The sequence below is a fragment of the Dipodomys merriami genome, unplaced genomic scaffold (genome assembly GCF_024711535.1).
Source record: "Dipodomys merriami isolate MVZ:Mamm:240054 unplaced genomic scaffold, mDipMer1.0.p SCAF_201, whole genome shotgun sequence".
Lineage (NCBI taxonomy): Eukaryota > Metazoa > Chordata > Mammalia > Rodentia > Heteromyidae > Dipodomys > Dipodomys merriami.
Genome location: NW_027203394.1, coordinates 2,136,612 through 2,156,717, shown reverse-complemented (window position 1 = coordinate 2,156,717; position 20,106 = coordinate 2,136,612). Strand labels below are relative to the sequence as shown.

At 47.7% G+C, this 20,106-nt stretch overlaps 1 protein-coding gene and 1 pseudogene across 1 annotated transcript; one reads left to right on the top strand and one right to left on the bottom strand.

Annotated features, from left to right (window-relative positions):
* Nucleotides 1-879: 879 nt before the first annotated feature.
* LOC138833147 (olfactory receptor 4F15-like) lies at nt 880-7,614 on the bottom strand (annotated as a pseudogene).
* A 3,554-nt stretch (nt 7,615-11,168) lies between these two features.
* On the top strand, nt 11,169-16,411 carry LOC138833186 (olfactory receptor 4F21-like). Its single transcript, XM_070031550.1, has 2 exons — nt 11,169-12,070; nt 16,294-16,411. The coding sequence occupies exons 1-2, from the start codon at nt 11,169-11,171 to the stop codon at nt 16,409-16,411; spliced, it is 1,020 nt and encodes a 339-aa protein (XP_069887651.1).
* Nucleotides 16,412-20,106: the final 3,695 nt, after the last annotated feature.

Below are 20,106 nucleotides of genomic sequence, written 5' to 3'. Positions count from 1 at the left end.
TGACTGTGTTTATTATTAGTATAATAAAGTAAGAAAAGAAAGAAAAATATCAATATGGCTTGTTTGCTAAACAATTTTTTTTGGGGGGGGTCCAGTCATGGGGCCTGAACTCTGGGCCTGGGCGCTGTCCCTCAGCTCTTCAGCTCAAGGCTAGCACTCTACCACTTGAGCCACAGCGCCACTTCTGGCTTTTTTTCTTTGTGCTTATGTGGTGCTGAGGAATCGAACCCAGGGCCTCATGCATGCAAGGCAAGCGCTCTACCACTGAGCCACCTTCCCAGCCCCTTGTTTGCTAAAATTAACTGTGATGAGAATGAACCATTTTCATTCTCTGTAAATGAGATTCTTTTTTTTTGGGGGGGGGGGGGTCCAGTCGTGGGGCTTGAACTCTGGGCCTGGGCGCTGTCCCTCAGCTCTTCAGCTCAATGCTAGCACTCTACCACTTGAGCCACAGCACCACTTCCAGCTTTTTGCTTTTTGCAAAAAAAGCATGCCTCAGGCATGCAAGGCAAGCGCTCTACCACTGAGCCACCTTCCCAGCCCAATGAGATTCTTTTTAACTCAATGAAAGTATTGACTAATTCCAGTGAGTCTATAAAAACACATTTGGAATCAACTTTATAAATAATTTCAGATTTTCTATTCACCAATACAAATTTGGACAATATAAAGAATGACTTGAAAACTCTTAAACTACATAAAATTGCTGAGAAATATCCAATGAATCACATTATCAGTTAAAAACTAGAAGTAAACTACCCAAGATTTTCAATCTTCTGGATGAGGAACAATAAATTGTCTCACAATACAAGAGTCCACCAAATACTTATGTTTACAGTAGAGTTTTCTGAAGACACAACTTGTGTTCCTGTAAGTTTTTTAGGAGATTCTTTTCAAACTCAAAAGTTGGCCATTCAGTCTCCTCATTGCTTGTTTCATGTCTTTGTTCCTCAGTGTATAAATGGTAGGATTCAGGATGGGCATAATCATGAAATCCAGAATTGCAAGAAACTTATCCACAGGTACTGTAGGAAATGGCCACATGTAAACAAAGATGCACGGTCCAAAGAACAAAACCACTACAGTGATGTGAGCTGAAAGAGTAGAGAGGGCCTTGTGCAGCCCACCAGCCGGGCTTTTCCACACAGTGAAGAGTATGAAGGTATAGGAGAGAAGCAATAAGAAGAAGGTGCCAACGGAAATCAACCCCCTGTTAGCAGTTACCAAGAGTTCTATTCTGTAAGTACCTATGCAGGCCAGTTTAATAAACGAAGGAAGATAACATTAAAAGCTGTCTATCTCATTAGGGCCACAAAAAGACAAACACAGAACAACAGCTAACTGGATCACTGAGTGAATGAGTCCGTAGCCCACTCTCTAAACAGAAGTGAACTCCACATTCCTGGGCTCATGATGCACAGCTAGTGCAGTGGTTTGCAAATGGCCACGTATCTGTCCAAGGCCATCGCTATGAGTAGCACCATCTCAGACCCCCCAGGACATGGAGGAGAAACATCTGTGTGACACAACCCTGGAATGCAATGGTATTGTGGCCAGAGTACAAGTCAGAAATCATTTTGGGAACTGTTAAGGTAAACAGGCATAGGTCAATAAAGAAAAGAAATACAGGGGGGAATGTAGGTAGAAGTCTAAAGTCACTGTGAGCACAACGGAGACATTTCCTAGAACGATGGTCACATAAAACATGGTAGAGAAGCAACAAGGAAACACTGCACTGGTCTATCAATAGAAAGCCCTAGAAACATAAATTCTGATACTTCAGAGTACTTTGCTCATACATCGGATATTTTGTCTTTACCTAGGATGTCCAAACAAAACAAGAAGAGTTTATCAGAAGTATATATTGAAAAGTTAAATTCTTTTAGAATAAATCTTCAAGAACTACAAGGAGGTATTTTGATAAAATTATTCAATTATGTTTCCTTCCATATAATATTCTTCATGAGCATCTACTATTTGCTATGTATCTTGTCAACTTTTAAAGTAAAGCTGATCTTACTTTTAGAAGATTTAGATGTCAGTTATTCCTCTGAACATCTTTTAATGCAGACAAAACATAAACAATTTGACCAAAAACTGAACTCACATCAGCAATGCCTGCTTAGACTCTGCTTGCTGGTGGGGCTACTTCTGAAATGCTGGCGGTCCAGGCTTCGAACAGTCCATACAAAGACTGACCGGAGGGCCAGCACATCCAGATGACGAGCACATGGGGTCGCAGGAAAAGGAAACAACTTCTGTGCCCAGAAGAACTCTGCTGTTATCAAATAAAATAGAAAACTATCAATAATTTTAAGTCATTTCTTGACCATATTTCTGTTTGTAAATGGACATAGTATAAACAACGGAATGAAGCCAGCACCGGCAGCTCGCTCCTGTGATTGCAGCTACTCAAGAGTCTGAGGTCTGAAGATCATAGTGAGAACCTAGCAGAAAACACCTCAAGACTGCTTATCCCCAATTAATCAGCACAATGCCTGACTGGAGGAGCAGCACCATCGGCAGAGCACCAGCCATGAGCACAAGAAGCCAAGTGAGAGCACAAGGTCCTAGGCACCAGCACACACACACCCACACACACCCACACACCCACACCCCCACCCCCACCCCACCCCCACCCCCCACACCCACCCACACACCCACCCACACACCCCACACCCACCCCACCCACACACCCACCCCCACCCCACCCCACACACACCCACACACCCACCCACACACCCACCCACACACCCCACACACACCCCACACCCACCCACACACCCACACACCCACACCCACACACACACACACACACACACACACACACACACACACACCCCACCCCCACCCCCCACACCCACACACACACCCCCACACACCCCCACCCCCACACACCCACCCCCACCCCCACCCACACACCCACACCCCCACCCCACCCCCACACCCCACACCCCCACACACACCCACACACACACCCACACACACCCACACCCCCACCCACACACACACCCACACACCCCACACACCCCACACCCACCCCACCCACACACCCACACACACCCACCCACACACCCCACACCCACATACCCACATACCCACACACACACACCCCACACACACCCACATACCTCCCACACCCACCCACACACACACACACACACACACACACACCACACACATACACACAAGAACGGGATGAAGGGTCAGAGTTCAGCTTAATGTAACCTAAATTTTTTTTTTTGGGGGGGGGTCCAGTCATGGGGCCTGAACTCTGGGCCTGGGCGCTGTCCCTCAGCTCTTCAGCTCAAGGCTAGCACTCTACCATTTGAGCCACAGCGCCACTTCCGGATTTTTTCTTTTTGCTGATGTGGTGCTGAGGAATCGAACCCAGGGCCTCATGCATGCAAAGCAGGCGCTCTACCACTGAGCCACCTTCCCAGCCCTGAAATACTTTTTAAACTCATGCTTTGTAAATACTCTCAAATAAAATACTTGGTATGATCTAACAAATAAGTCTAAGACATATAAGATAAAAACTACTAAATTCTGATGACTTACTTCATGTTCATAAGCAGAGAAGAGTCAGTACAGCCAACCTGATCTATATATTCAATACAACTACAAAACACCACTAAGATTTTCACTCTCGTGCTTGGTAAGTATCAGTCTTCAGCCTTTTTCTCATTAAATATTAATGTGGCTATTACATGTACACTCACTATTATGGGAATAGCAATAAATAGAATATTGCACGCCAGTTATACTAGTGCTTACACCAACAGCCTTAACACTGAGAAAGGACAGATGAAGAGAACATTCAATATTTGCTAAGAACTCATCTATTTCACTGTGCTGTGTTCATATATAATATAGTAGTGCATTACAATGTATTTTCAATTACCTTTATCACTTAATGATATGCACAAAATTTGTATCAAAGTGCTAATTTTAGAACTCTACTTAAGAAATGACATTGATGAGATCTACATGCTTCTCTGAATCACAGGAAGACTGTCAGTATATACACTATATATAATTTTTGTATCTTTATATTTATATGTTACATGTTATTTTTATATATTCATATATAATTTAAATCACACCCTAGTTCAATCATAGAAATACTGGGTATAGAATAAATAGAAGTGCATAGACTGTTTCTAATGAACACAAGAAAACATGTTTTAAGTATCACTTTGCTGTTTTTAATAATCATCAAATTTTATTAGAGTAACTTGAATGTAGCTTTGATTAGGTGTATCACGTAAGGACAAAATTCTGGGAAAGCAGATGGCTAAGAGATGCCCCAGGAGAATGATAAGGAGACTTTCCAATTTTGGGCTCTACTTAAAACACAACTAAAAAAGTCTCTCCATACAGAAGCTACCTGCTACAAGTTGAGGAAGACATATTTTCTCTAAATTCCATTATTGAAGAAAACAAATTAGATTACACATGTAGGTACAATCTAGAGCAAACTAAAGCAGGTAAGAAATGTCCTGACTACTACAGGTAAGATGACAAATTATCTGATTCTGGAACTTTCAATTTTCATTTCACATACCAATTTGATCATGTTTTCTGTAACATTTTTCATACTGATCTTAAGAGTTCTGAAGGTGCTATTAGTTAATGTACTCAACAAAAACATTATTTTTTTTTTACCAGTATGTACTTAACACTTCATAACTCCTTGGAATACTTTCAGAAAATAACAGTAATGTTCTACACTCAGACAAGTTCCCAAACCCCCAACAGGGAGAAAAATTGCTTTCATAAGCCATCTGACCTGACTTGATATATTCAAATTACTTTTAAATTTTGTGTCTTTTGCTATTTAAAGTAGCAGATGTGAAATACTTAATTATTGGCATTTATGAGTAAAATACACTTGACTGATAACAAAAGTACATTAAAATTATTTAACAGTAGCTTGAACCATCATTGGCCATTTATTTAAATTTGGGTATGTATGTGTATTCTCTACATGGTGTGAAGTATTAATGTCTTATTTTACAAATCTTGTCATTTATTACTTACGTTTCTCAATATCAAATGTCAATCAGAAGCTGTTACATGGAGTTAGGCAAATCTCACTTTATACTCTAGGCCTGTCAATGTCTATGTATATTATTAGGAAAGTCATGCATTCACATTTGCCATATCAGTCTTGAGATTATTAAAATATCATGTTGAAGAAATTAAAAAAGAAAGGCAAGTTCAGAAAACTTGCTTTTGAATTCTTATTATTTTCCAAGAATATGGTACAAAATATGAAAAGATACAAATAAATGGTACAATATATAACTGGGCACAACTGCCTCATGCCTGTAAGCATTAGCTACTCTGGAGGCTGAGATATGGAGGATTGTGGTTTGATGCTAGCCTGGGAAGAAATGTCTATGTAACTCCATCTCCCAAACAGCCAGCAAAAAGCAGGGCTGGTGGCATGATTCAAAAATTTGGTTACTGATTACAAAAGAAAATTTCTAGTCCCTGTTCCTAACTACTATCAGTTAATTTAGGAGACTGTATTTCTTTGGTGCTTAGTATAGTGCAGAACATTCCTCATACTTACTGTATTTCAACTCATTTTGATCTTAAACGCATGAGGTAGGAGTCCTTAGCTCTGTCTTTACGTGTGAGGAGTGGAGGCACTAAGCATCTTAGTTGCTCTCCCATGAAAATTCAAGGCAGGGTTGCCCTCCACTACCATATTCTTACACATTGCCACATCGCAATATATTGTGTGTCCAAAATTGCTCCTACATCAATTTTTCTTTTCCCCAGAATTGGTTTTCATACATCTTTTAAAATTAGAAAACAATAAATGATGATTCTCTACCAAAACAGGTTGGAGACAGACATGAAAAGATTTCTGCTCTGTGATGCTTTCCATACGATCTTTTATTTCCAGTAACTACAGACTTAAAAATGTAAAAACCTACATTTTGCCACTGTATCTACCTCTTTAGTCCCTTTTCCTTGAATAATTAGTGCTTTCAATTAATTCAAGGTATCAGAAATACCAAGTAATGTTGGGAATATAATTCTTTTGTGAATTCTGTTCTTTCAAAAACAATATGACACAGGGTTGCTGTGCTAGTTAGAAGAGCTTTTCTCTTCTGCAATTTCATGCCCTCTCGCGTGAATGCCAACGCCACATCCCCACCCCTGAGGTGGAGAAGCAGTGACACGGGAGCTGCGCAGTTAAGCCGTAATGTAAAATGGAATCTACTTTCTGAATTTCTGGACTTAGAAAACACTTCTAACCTCATTTTAAGTATTAACTCCTACCAACCCTATACAAGTTTTATAACTTACATTTATCTAAACATCTAGAACTATTTTTCATAAGATATATGAAGATTTTCATAATTTGGATTCTAACATTTAACTACTAAAATGTTTAGATCAATCATATTGCTCCATAGTGTTATATTTAGATATCATTCACAGACTTTTCCCTCCTCTCCCCCAACTCTTCTTTATGTTTCCTTTTCAAACTTTTCCTATTTGTTGAAATGGACATTTGGATCTTCTGCTAACAACTCAAAAGATACACTGGACATTTAAAGAGCCTTGGGGTTTTTGCTTAAATTATCTCATAAAGAATTCTTACTTGTATAACATTTGCTCTATTATTTTATATTAGTGTGGTGAATCTCCCATTTTATTCAAGGTTGAAATATATCAGAAATGTTTAATTTTTAAACTTAATGCTTATATTGCACATTTTATTCATAAATAACATCATTTTATATTTTAAAGTATTTAATTACATATTAGGCAATATTGTTCACTTAATGGGTCAGTTTTTCAGTCAGACAATTGGGTGCTTTCTGAATAATTCTTGTTTTGTTATTTTCTTCTGATTTAATCTCGTCTTTTTTTGTAGCTCATTGTTAATCCTTACTACCAGTAACCTTAAGGTCATTGTTATTTCTTTGGTGCCTCATGTATAATTAAAGAATTGAATATAACATTGTGTACCTGGGAAAGACATGTGATACACAGCAAGTGTACCACAAAATATACATCTTGCGTATAAGTAAGGGTTGTAAAGATAATCACTAGTGCACTAGACTGATTACATGATTATGAGTTCAGTTCCTATTGGCTACTTGAAGCTAGAGGTGGGGTTTTAACATACTATTTAACATACTATTCTGGAGTCCAAGGGTAAAACTACAGATCTGTAATTCAATAAATAGGTATAATTTAAAATGGAAAACTTGGCACATTGAATTAAACAAATAGGAAGATCTGAGTCACATCAAAAGCTAAAGGCTTGCAGAGTAGAAGCTAACCCCTACGCAAGAGTGAAAAGTTTAGACATGTCTGCAATGTAGGAGGGGTGTTTTGCAAGAGAAAGCTTAGAAATGATCATGCTGTATTCAGCTGAATCAACAGGAAGCTTGATTTAAAATGAACAAAATAAACTAATATTTTGTTTTCTCACATTAGTATAAGAAATTTAAAAAGAGAAAGAATACTAGCTTATATTAAGTAGCAACATACCGAATGAGTGCTAAGCCCTTTCAAGTGTTTCACTGTGTCAGTTGTAGTATGTGCACTGTAGAGCGCTGTAGTTGCAATACCTTCAGACATAATATCAGTGAATAAAAGAAAAACTAGATCAAAATAATACTTTCAAAACATGACAGTTTGGAGCTGGGTGTCAGTGGCTCACACCTGTAATCCTAGCTACTCAGGAGGCTGAGATCTGAGGATCGAGGTTCACAGCCAGTCCAGGCAGAAAAGGCCTTGAGACTCATCTCCAATTAACCACCAGAAAACTGGGAGTAGAGCTGGTGGCTCTAAGGGGTAGAGTGCTAGCCCTGAGCAGAAGAGGCTCAGGGTCAGTGCCCAGGCCTTGAGTTCAAGCCCAACTACTGAAACAAGAAAAGGAAAAAAAGAAAGTTTTTCCCCCTTTGCTAGCAAAGCCTGCCAGGAAAGACATCCTCTCACTTAGCAGTTCTGAGCCACATGTTCAGTATTCAGTGAATCAATGACCCAGGAAAATGGAACTGTGAAAAACAGTTGATGAAATCTGTGATGGTCCTGATTTGCCATATGGTGCTACCTTCAAAAATTAAGGGATTTCAGCCTACAGCATGAAGAAAGGGAATTTCTGTTGGCAGGTAATGAGAATAGCACTATAAAGACATAAAGCCAAAGAGTAAAGGGGATACCGAAAAAAGGCACAACACAAAAACTAGCCAGAATTAATCCTGTGGAGAGATAACTTCAATAAGGATCAAAAGACTACTATATAAAGCATCCAGAATCCAATGTTTCTATAAATATGGCATCCAACTGAACCGTTAAGTGTGTTGAATTAACCAAAATAAATGACTACTGATAAACGCTTGGATTTAACAAAAAGGGGGAATACTTAAAGAGGTTGCACGATTCCAATGTTTCATATGTTTCATCTTTCTTTTGGTAGTAATGAGGTTTAACTCCGGGCCCCATGCTTGCTCCAAAGGATATCTATCACTTTAATCTAAGCCAGTCCTCAGAAATGTCAATTTTTTCAAATATGGTATTGATAAAGAACACAAAACATTGAAGGGTATTTAACGACAGGTGACTTGAGCAGCCACCAGCATATATCAGAAGGGACCTATGCTTGCAAGCACAGTGGCATAACCCAGCCGTAAGTGTGTGTCATGGTGTCCCACATTTCGGGACATCCTTAAGAGACTCAGCCTTAAAGATTAGAGACATAGCCCATTTACTTACAAGGTACATCCAATTCAAGAATATGGGAGAGATGCAGAATTTTTAGTAATTTAAAAAAATGGAGGAGCCAGGCGCCAGTGGCTCACACCTGTCATCCTAGTTACTCAGGAGACTGAGATCTGAGGATCACAGTTCAAAGCCAGCCCAGGGAGGAAAGGCCATGAGACTCTTATCTCCAATAAACCACTAGAAAACCAGAAGTAGTGCTGTAGCCTGAGCAGTAGAACACTAGCCTTGAGCTGAAGAGAGCAGGGACAATGCCCAGGCCCAGAGTGCAAGCCCACGACCAACCAAAAAAATAAAATAAAATAAATGTTAAAAAATTTTTAATTAAAAATGGAGGAAGCACGTAACAAATGTCATCCATGGAATGCGTGCTGCTAGCTCACATCTGTGATCTGAGGTACTTAGTAGACTGAAATCTGGAAGACTGCAGTTCACAGCCAGCCTAGGCTGAAAAGGTTCTCTAAAATGAGACAGTAAGTTTCAAATAATTGACAAAAAAGCAAGGCAAGAGGTATGTCTCAGGTAATATAGTATCAACCTAGCAAGTGCAAGGCCTGAGTTAAAAACCCCATGACTGCCAAAATTAATAACAAATAAATGTTGTCTATTAACATATTTTTATAAAATTGTATTTACTAAGAGCTTTACTTTTTATGCATTAATACTGATATTCATTCATTGACTATGATAATTATGGGCAACGAGGCTAAGCCTTGCAAGGAATCTCAACTTAAATAACATCGTAATCTACATGGTAAAACCAACAACCAAAACCTACAGCCCAAACCTAAATGCACACACATGGAAAACATGTGTGCATGTTTAGAGGGAAACACTTCAGGACATTTAAATAGACAATGATTCTTTTTATCTAGAACTCCAAAACATAGTAAACAAAAGCAAACATGGACAAATCGTATTACATCAAACCAGAATGCATCTATACAGAAAAAATATGTTTTACTTGGAGTAGAAACTGTAAAGCATTTGTACAGAAAAGAAAATATGTGTTTACTCAGAGTATATTTTTTACTCAGTGTAAAAACTATCTGACATGGATCAGTATCTATAAGTCACTTTAAATTCCTAACCTCCTGCAGAAATAAGCCATCAAATGAAAAATTAGCCAAGGGGATGAATAGATCTTTCCAAAGGAAGACATACAAATGACCCTAAATATGCAAAAAATACTCAACTTTATCAGGCCTTCGGGAAATATAATAAAAGTACTCTGAGACAGCATTTCATCCCTATTAGAAAAATCTATTATCAACAACAAGTAATAACAAATGCTAGCCAAGAGATGAGGAAAATGGACACATATACTTTGGGTGGGAGTTAAATTAAAACTAAGAAAGCAATTAGAATCTTTAAAAAAACTAAAAATATAATTATCATATGCCAGGCTCTGGATACACACACACACACACACACACACACACACACACACACACACACACACACGTACAAAGGAAATGTAGTCATCAGACCAAAGACATAGTTGGATGCCCATGTTTAGTGCTATAATATATAGCAATCATATACAACAAAAAGTTAAAGGTCTTATGTTAAATAAATTACATGTAAAAAGAAAAGTACCTAAAAATTAAAATTAGAAAGTGATTAAGGAAGTTTGGGAGGGCTGGGAAGGTGGCTCAGTGGTAAAGCGCTTGCCTTGCATGCCAGAGGCCCTGGGTTCAATTCCTCAGCACCACATAAGCAAAAAAAAGAAAAAAGCCAGAAGTGGGGCTGTGGCTCAAGTGGTAGAGTGCTAGCCTTGCGCTAAAGAGCTGAGGGACAGTGCCCAGGCCCAGAGTTCAGGCCCCACAACTGGACCCCCCCAAAAAAAGAAAAAGAAAGTTTGGAAGGGGACAAAGAGAGAAGGGTAGATATATATGTATTTGCCAAAAATAAAATTTCCTATTTTTGTTTTGAAAAACAGATAAAAATTGTTACAAAGTTTAATCTTTTTAAATCTCCATTTTATCAATGAAAAAAGGAAATTCAGCACAGTAAAAATTGCAAGCTCCTCAATAAGCATCCCAAGTGCTTTCTTTCATGTGAGACTATTACATTCAGAAAGTATCTGGGAAAGAATTCCAAGAATATATTCATAAGTCCTTGCAAGGGAAAAGAAACAATAAATGTCATGGAACAAAATGAAAGAAAGTAATTTCCTCCATCTAATATATACATAATTTTCATTCTTCATCATACTCTCCTCATTCTTTTTTGGTATTCTTTTCTCTACAATATGAAGTTATCATTTACTTATTTTTTCAGCCTACTCAGTATTACTGAACGCTCAATTATAAACTCGAGGTAGCATGGTAATGGGGAAAACAGTAACACTAATCGTGACTTTTCATCATTTTCTGTACTCCGTCTGAAATCAGCTCATCTGCCCGGTCATGGATCAACCAAATGACTCTGTGGTTTCTGACTTTGTGCTGCTGGGTCTCTCTGATTCTTGGGAAACTAGAGTTTTCCTCATGTTGACGTTCTCCCTGCTCTACTCAGGGATTATTCTGGGAAATCTCTTCATTGTGTTTTTAGTCATTGCTGACTGTCACTTACACTCTCCTATGTATTTCCTGCTGGCCAACCTGTCCTTGAATGATGTGTGGGTTTCTTCCACCACAATTCCCAAGATGATCTCAGATCTTTTAAAAGAATACAAAGTAATTTCTTTCCAAAGCTGTATGACACAGATATGCTTCATCCACATCATGGGAGGAGTGGAGATGGTACTGCTCAGAGCCATGGCATTTGACAGATACACAGCCATCTGTAAGCCTCTTCACTACTTAAACATTATGAGCCCTAAAATATGTGTTTCATTTGTGGTCCTTGGCTGGGTGACTGGAGTGATCCACGCCATGTCTCAGTTTTCCTTTGTTGTAAACTTGCCCTTTTGTGGTCCTAACAAGATAGACAGTTTCTACTGTGACTTCCCACGGGTTATAAAACTTGCTTGCACAGATAATGCCAAGTTTGAGTTTGTGGTCGCTGCCAACAGTGGCTTCATGAGCATGGGCACCTTCTTCCTGCTGCTCCTGTCCTACGCCTTCATCTTGGTCACCGTGAGGAAACGGTCTGCAGGGGACCTGTCCAAGGCCCTGGTGACCCTCTCAGCTCACATCACCGTGGTCGTTCTCTTCTTCACCCCATGCATATTTCTCTATGCATGGCCCTTTCCAACATCATCCATCGACAAATATCTGTTTATTGCTGACTTTGCTATCACCCCAGCCCTAAATCCTGTCATCTATACATTAAGAAACAAAGACATAAGGGTAGCCATTCAAAGACTGAGCACACAGCGCCATTTTGGCAGATTCTGCTGACAAGATCTGTGTTGGAGCTCTCAGTCCACTGAGCTGTTTTCAGGGAGCCTGCCGCCACACTGGGCCTGCACCTCTCACTGCACTAGTTTCTACTGCAGGGCCTGCACCTGACTGCACTGGTGTCTACGGCTGGGCCTGCACCTCTCACTGCATTAGTGTCGATTGCTGGGCCTGCACCTCTCACTGCACTGGTGTCTACGGCTGGGCCTGCACCTCTCACTGCACTGGTGTCTACGGCTGGGCCTGCACCTCTCACTGCACTGGTGTCTACTGCTGCTGGGCCTGCACCTCTCACCGCACTGGTGTCTACTGCTGGGTTTGCACCTCTCACTGCACTGGTGTCTACTGCTGGGCCTGCACCTCTCACCGCACTGGTGTCTACGGCTGGGCCTGCACCTCTCACTGCACTGGTGTCTACTGCTGGGCCTGCACCTCTCACTGCACTGGTGTCTACTGCTGGGTTTGCACCTCTCACTGCACTGGTGTCTACTGCTGGGCCTGCACCTCTCACCGCACTGGTGTCTACGGCTGGGCCTGCACCTCTCACTGCACTGGTGTCTAGTGCTGGGCCTGCACCTCTCACTGCACTGGTGTCTACGGCTGGGCCTGCACCTCTCACTGCACTGGTGTCTACTGCTGGGCCTGCACCTCTCACTGCACTGGTGTCTAGTGCTGGGCCTGCACCTCTCACTGCACTGGTGTCTACTGCTGGGCCTGCACCTCTCACTGCACTGGTGTCTAGTGCTGGGCCTGCACCTCTCAATGCACTGGTGTCTAGTGCTGGGCCTGCATCTCTGACTGCACTGGTGTCTAGTGCTGGGCCTGCATCTCTGACTGCACTGGTGTCTACGGCTGGGCCTGCACCTCTCACTGCACTGGTGTCTACGGCTGGGCCTGCACCTCTCACTGCACTGGAGTCTACTGCTGGGCCTGCACCTCTCACTGCACTGGTGTCTACTGCTGGGCCTGCACCTCTCACTGCACTGGTGTCTACTGCTGGGTTTGCATCTCTCACTGCACTGGTGTCTAGTGCTGGGCCTGCACCTCTCACTGCACTGGTGTCTACTGCTGGGCCTGCACCTCTCACTGCACTGGTGTCTACTGCTGGGTTTGCATCTCTCACTGCACTGGTGTCTAGTGCTGGGCCTGCACCTCTCACTGCACTGGTGTCTACGGCTGGGCCTGCACCTCTCAATGCACTGGTGTCTACGGCTGGGCCTGCACCTCTCAATGCACAGGTGTCTACTGCTGGGCCTGCACCTCTCAATGCACTGGTGTCTACTGCAGGGCCTGCACCTCTCAATGCACTGGTGTCTACTGCTGGGCCTGCACCTCTCACTGCACTGGTGTCTACTGCTGGGCCTGCACCTCTCAATGCACTGGTGTCTACTGCAGGGCCTGCACCTCTCACTGCACTGGTGTCTAGTGCTGGGCCTGCACCTCTCACCGCACTGGTGTCTACTGCAGGGCCTGCACCTCTGACTGCACTGGTGTCTACGGCTGGGCCTGCACCTCTCACTGCACTGGTGTCTACGGCTGGGCCTGCACCTCTCACTGCACTGGTGTCTACGGCTGGGCCTGCACCTCTCACTGCACTGGTGTCTACTGCTGCTGGGCCTGCACCTCTCACTGCACTGGTGTCTGCTGCTGGGCCTGCACCTCTCACTGCACTGGTGTCTACTGCTGGGCCTGCACCTCTCACTGCACTGGTGTCTACTGGTCTCAGGTCTCCACTGGTTGGGAGGATCATTTTCCTTTTTTGGAATACGAACCTAGATCACATGCTGTGATCGAGCGTGACCATGTGCAGATGTCAGGCTGCATGGCAGCTCTCTTTTTCCCTCCAGTTTTGCTATGCATCTCCGCAGTCCTGCGCGTTGGCTAACAGGAGCCCTCAAGTCAGATGCCTGTACACACAGGCTGCGGAGCTCTGCTTGGTTTTGTCTCCTCGAAAAAGACACTTGGCAGTGTCTGACTTGGAAGTGACCAACCGGCCTCGCGGAGCTGACCCAGAGGGAGGCCGTCAGGGGGAGGCCGGTCACAGGGGGAGGCCGGTCACAGGGGGAGGCCATCTCCAGGACACAGGGGGAGGCCGTCCACAGGGGGAGGCCATCAGGGGGAGGCCGGTCACAGGGGGAGGCCGGTCACAGGGGGAGGCCATCAGGGGGAGGCCGTCAGGGGGAGGCCGTCAGGGGGAGGCCGTCTCCAGGACACAGGGGGAGGCCGTCAGGGGGAGGCCGTCAGGGGGAGGCCGTCAGGGGGAGGCCGTCTCCAGGACACAGGGGGAGGCCGTCAGGGGGAGGCCGGTCACAGGGGGAGGCCATCAGGGGGAAGCTGTCTCCAGGACACAGGGGGAGGCCATCAGGGGGAGGCCGTCAGGGGGAAGCTGTCTCCAGGACACAGGGGGAGGCCGGTCACAGGGGGAGGCCGTCTCCAGGACACAGGGGGCCACACCCTGGAGGGCTGTCTTACTAGAGGATGGGGCATCTAGAGTATTCTAGACCTTCGGAGCCAGTCTGTCCCAAAACAGCGCACACTCCGCGCGTGCGGGAAGGGCGTGCAGGGCCCCCGGCGGCACAGCGCACACTCCGCGCGCGTGCGGGAAGGGCGTGCAGGGCCCCCGGCGGCACAGCGCACACTCCGCGCGTGCGGGAAGGGCGTGCAGGGCCCCCGGCGGCACAGCGCACACTCCGCGCGTGCGGGAAGGGCGTGCAGGGCCCCCGGCGGCACAGCGCACACTCCGCGCGTGCGGGAAGGGCGTGCAGGGCCGGCGGCACAGCGCACACTCCGCGCGTGCGGGAAGGGCGTGCAGGGCCGGCGGCACAGCGCACACTCCGCGCGTGCGGGAAGCGCATGCGCAGACGCCGCGCCCCAGCTCCGCTCCAGTCACTGGAAACACGCCAGGCTTTAACCAGAGGGCTGTCCTAGCAGGCGAGTGGGGAAGCGGAGGAGAGAAGCGGTGGACGGACCTGCGGGGCTCCGTGCGGGGCTCCGTGCGGGGCTCTGCAGACGTTACGCAGAGTCGCAGCAAACGGAAGGAAGCGCCACTGCGGAACCGCGCCCGACTCCGCCCCACCGCGCGCCAGCCGGGGCCAGCCCCGCACAGCCCGGGAAACCAGGCATCCGCAGGCCCCGCGGGCGGCCGCCTCCCACCTCCCCGGCGGCTCCCCACCCGGCCCCCGGCCCCGGGACCCCCACCCGCCGACACCGAGAGCCCGCCAGCTGCACCCTGCCCGCACAGCACGGGCGCGTGGGCCCGCACCCGCCGCCACAGACCCGCCGGGACCGGACCCCGGAGCGCGGAGCACGGGCGGCCTCCCCACCCCACGGCCACCCGCTCCCAGCACACGGCCACCCGCTCCCACCCGCTCCCAGCACACGGCCACCCGCTCCCACCCGCTCCCAGCACACGGCCACCCGCTCCCACCCGCTCCCAGCACACGGCCACCCGCTCCCACCCCACGGCCACCCGCTCCCAGCACACGGCCACCCGCTCCCACCCGCTCCCACCCCACGGCCACCCGCTCCCACCCCACGGCCACCCGCTCCCAGCACACGGCCACCCGCTCCCACCCCACGGCCACCCGCTCCCACCCCACGGCCACCCGCTCCCACCCGCTCCCACCCCACGGCCACCCGCTCCCACCCGCTCCCAGCACACGGCCACCCGCTCCCACCCGCTCCCACCCCACGGCCACCCGCTCCCACCCGCCCCAAGGAAAGCGGCGGCAGCGAGGCAGCGAGGCCCCGCCAGGAAGCCGCCCTGAGGACTCCGGGACTAAAGCTCCACGAAGAACCCGGAAAAGCGCTCCTGTTTTTTGTTCTTGTTTTTGTTGGTTTTTACCTCTGATCATCTGTTGTTTGTTTTTATTTCTATGTCTTACTTATATGAACTGTGATTTAGGATTTGCTATTCCAATTAAAGCTTCTATTTCTCATTATTATTCTCCCCCAGTTTCCTAACTTGTCAGGTTTTTCTTTCTTCTTTCTTTTCCTCTCACTCTCCCCTTCTCCCGTCTCTCCACCAGAGCCTCCCTAGTTCTATACACAAAGGAAGGCCTCCTTCTATGTGTGTAAACAATAATGACAGGAGTTAACCTACATTAAGTGACTCTCCAACAATATCTGAATAATCTTTCTGTAATCTCAGAAAGTCTCCCAAATACACTTACATATAATTTTTTCATACCTTCATCCGATCTCTAAGCTACTCCCTACATAACCGTTCTTCGAATTCCCCTCCACCTCTTACCCCCCCCCCAGCTGTTCTAACCCCTCCACTGCATCATACCCAAGTCGCCTTCTGAACTCCAACTCGCATCTCTCCAATCCTAACCCTTCACTTCTCCATCTGCACAGCCCATTGATCCCTAATGGTTTATATCTGACCCAACTTACAGCTGGTTCTATATTTGACCACAAAGTTGGTTCCATGTGACTATGTTGAGTACAAGGGGCCCACCTTGTTAACTCCAAGGAGCAGACTACTTATCAGCCAAACCCAGGTTGTCTCAAAAGTTACCACTATCCATAATCTCAACTCCAAGGCCTCAATATCCCTCTCCAAGCAAAGAAAAAGAGAGCTGACTAGGAAAACGCCTACACTAGCTTTGAAACCCTAAGATCGACACATCTACACAACTCCAGGCTGGCTCTGGTCCAAAAACAAAAGACTTTCCTACTGTCACACCGGTGTGGCTCTTGTCTCCAAAAGGGTAGAACCAACCACAGAGACACAAGGAACGTGGCCAGTCGACAAACTCCAACCCATCTCCACATAAACAAGCTACAGAGCAGGCCCAGAATAACCCAAAGGGTAGAGCTCAAGATGGATAAAAGCATGCCTGGTAAACCTGCCCGCCGCGCAGCCCGTCCCGCCCCGAGCGCCTCAGGAGGCCGGGCCGAGGCTCGGGCCCGCGCGGGGAGGCCCACGGGCCCACCCCCCCCCCCGCCCGCGCGGGGAGGCCCACGGGCCCACCACCACCCCCCCCCACGGGCCCACACCCCCCCACGGGCCCACACCCCCCCACGGGCCCACCCCCCCCCCACGGGCCCACCACCACCCCCCCCGGCCCGCACGGGGAGGCCCACGGGCCCACACCCCCCCCCCGGGCCCACCCCCCCCCCGCCCGCGCGGGGAGGCCCACGGGCCCACCACCACCCCCCCACGGGCCCCCCCCCCCCGGGCCCACCCCCCCCCCCGGGCCCACCACCCCCCCCCCCCCGGCCCCCAAACGGCCGGCACCGCCAAGCGGGAGCAAAGCTGCGGCTCCGACCCAAAGCGCCGGCCTGGGAGGCGGCCCACGTCCGCGCGGCCCTGAGAGCGCCGGCCTGGGAGCCGGCCCCACGTCCGCGCGGCCCCACGTCCCCGCGGCCCCACGTCCCCGCGGCCCCACGTCCCCGCGGCCGCACGCGGCCTCGCCAGCTCCCACCGCGCCTCTGGCTCTTCCGCCTCTGGCGGAAGCGCTTCTTCCCGCTCCAACACGGCCTCTTCCCACAATGCCCTGGGTGCCCTGCGCCAATGGGGAGCCAGGGCGCTGGCCGCGGGAGCCACGGACCCATCAGCGCGGCCGGGGGGCGGGACGGGGCCGAGCCCGCCCTATAAAGGCCGCCGGCCCGCGGTGGTTTCCCGGCGCGCCTTCGTCCTTCCTCGGTCCTTCCACTGCGCAGGCCGCCGGGCCGGGCCAGCGTGACGCCCAGTGCCCACAGAGCATGTCAGCCGAGGCCTTCACTCACTCACTCACACACACGATAGACAGACACACGATTGACGGAGACGGACGGACAGACAGACACCAAAACTAAAGAAGTGAAGCCAGGGCTCACGTTGCAGAGCATTTGTCTTGAGCAGAAAGAGCACCGAGGTCGTGAGTACAAGACGCAGGACAGCGAAAGAAAAAATACACACAGACAGACACACAGACACACACACTATTACACACAGACAGACACACAGACACTATTGTACACACACGTACATTATACATTATACACATGCAGACACACGCACACATCGGTGTACGACAGACAGCGATGCGTCCTATAAAGTGTGGCTGAGATTGGCCAATCTATGGAATCCGCCTGGGCGCCCACTAACTTAGAAGCAGCTACAGAAAATACATAGTGAAGTATTACTCCAGCATAAAGAAGAATGAAGCTATGCTATCTGCAGGAAAGTTAATGGAAGAACAGAAGATCACGTTGAGCAAAATAAGTCAGTCCCATAAAGACAAACGACACATTTTCACTCAGATGTGGAAGTAGAGCTCAAATAATACAGTAATGATCACTATTAAACACGGTTATAGAAGAGGGACTGACTGGCAGGAGCCAGCAGAATGGGTGAAGGAGAAAGCAGGGAGATGGAGGTGAATATAATTTAAAACAGCATAAAGAAGCCCACTAGAAACAGAAAGAAAGACAGGGGAACATGATTATGTTAGATGTGCTTGTGACAGTGTCACAGTGGAAACCATGGTACCATCAGTTGACAGGCCTGAAAGGGAAAAACAGCCTTAAAAACAAAGCTCCCGACTTGCCTAAGAAAGTTGTACCACAGACATTAGTAATGCTTTTATTCCAATCTCGTGTTGCAAACGTCACAGAGTCTACCATTTGTAACAGAAAAAAAAATTCTGGTTTACACAACATTGTGTGGATCTTAGAGCACTTTATAGAAAACTTTTAACTGTTTTGCCATTGTGGAGATGCATCTTACCGACCTTCACATACGGACATGGGAATTCATCTGGTCACGTACAATGTATGCAGGCAATTATAGCGTATACGCATCATGCAGATGTTCTGGCTTTGAAGGAAGGACACGAGGCTGTTGGTGACATGGGTGGTTGTGGAGATAGTGTGCTAAACAGACAGAGCCACCCACAGAGGAAGAAAGGACGCACCCTCTCATGGAAAGCAGAGTATTGCTAACGCTGAATGACTAGAAACAGAAGGATTCTGACAACCAGGACTAGGCTGGCCAAGGACACAGAGGGAAGTGGTCTGCATGGTGCTCTAAAGACCTTCTGTGTTGACACAGCACAGAGCAGTGGTCAGCACTGTGTTCTGCAGACCCTCCACGCTGGGTCAGCACAGAGCAGTGGTCAGCACTGTGTCCTGCAGACCCTCCGTGCTGACACAGCACAGAGCAGTGGTAAGCACTGTGTTCTGCAGACCCTCCATGCTGGATCAGCACAGAGCAGTGGTCAGCGCTGTGTCCTGCAGACCCTCCATGCTGGGTCAGCACAGAGCAGTGGTCAGCACTGTGTCCTGCAGACCCTCCGTGCTGGGTCAGCACAGAGCAGTGGTCAGCACTGTGTTCTGCAGACCCTCCACGCTGGGTCAGCACAGAGCAGTGGTCAGCGCTGTGTTCTGCAGACCCTCCGTGCTGGGTCAGCACAGAGCAGTGGTCAGCACTGTGTTCTGCAGACCCTCCGTGCTGGGTCAGCACAGAGCAGTGGTCAGCACTGTGTCCTGCAGACCCTCTACGCTGGGTCAGCACAGAGCAGTGGTCAGCGCTGTGTTCTGCAGACCCTCCGTATTGTAACAGCACAGAGCAGTGGTCAGCACTGTGTTCTGCAGACCCTCCGTATTGTAACAGCACAGAGCAGTGGTAAGCACTGTGTTCTGCAGACCCTCCGTGCTGGGTCAGCACAGAGCAGTGGTCAGCACTGTGTTCTGCAGACCCTCTACGCTGGGTCAGCACAGAGCAGTGGTCAGCACTGTGTTCTGCAGACCCTCCATGCTGGGTCAGCACAGAGCAGTGGTCAGCACTGTGTTCTGCAGACCCTCCACGCTGGGTCAGCACAGAGCAGTGGTCAGCACTGTGTTCTGCAGACCCTCCATGCTGGGTCAGCACAGAGCAGTGGTCAGCACTGTGTTCTGCAGACCCTCCGTGCTGGGTCAGCACAGAGCAGTGGTCAGCGCTGTGTTCTGCAGACCCTCCGTGCTGACACAGCACAGAGCAGTGGTCAGCACTGTGTTCTGCAGACCCTCCACG

Coding starts and splice junctions, on each gene's coding strand:
- LOC138833186 (XM_070031550.1), top strand. CDS start 11,169: ATGGATCAACCAAATGACTCTGTGGTTTCTGACTTTGTGCTGCTGGGT. Junction 12,071..16,293: donor AGGGTAGCCATTCAAAGACT/GAGCACACAGCG, acceptor ATTTTTTCATAC/CTTCATCCGATCTCTAAGCT.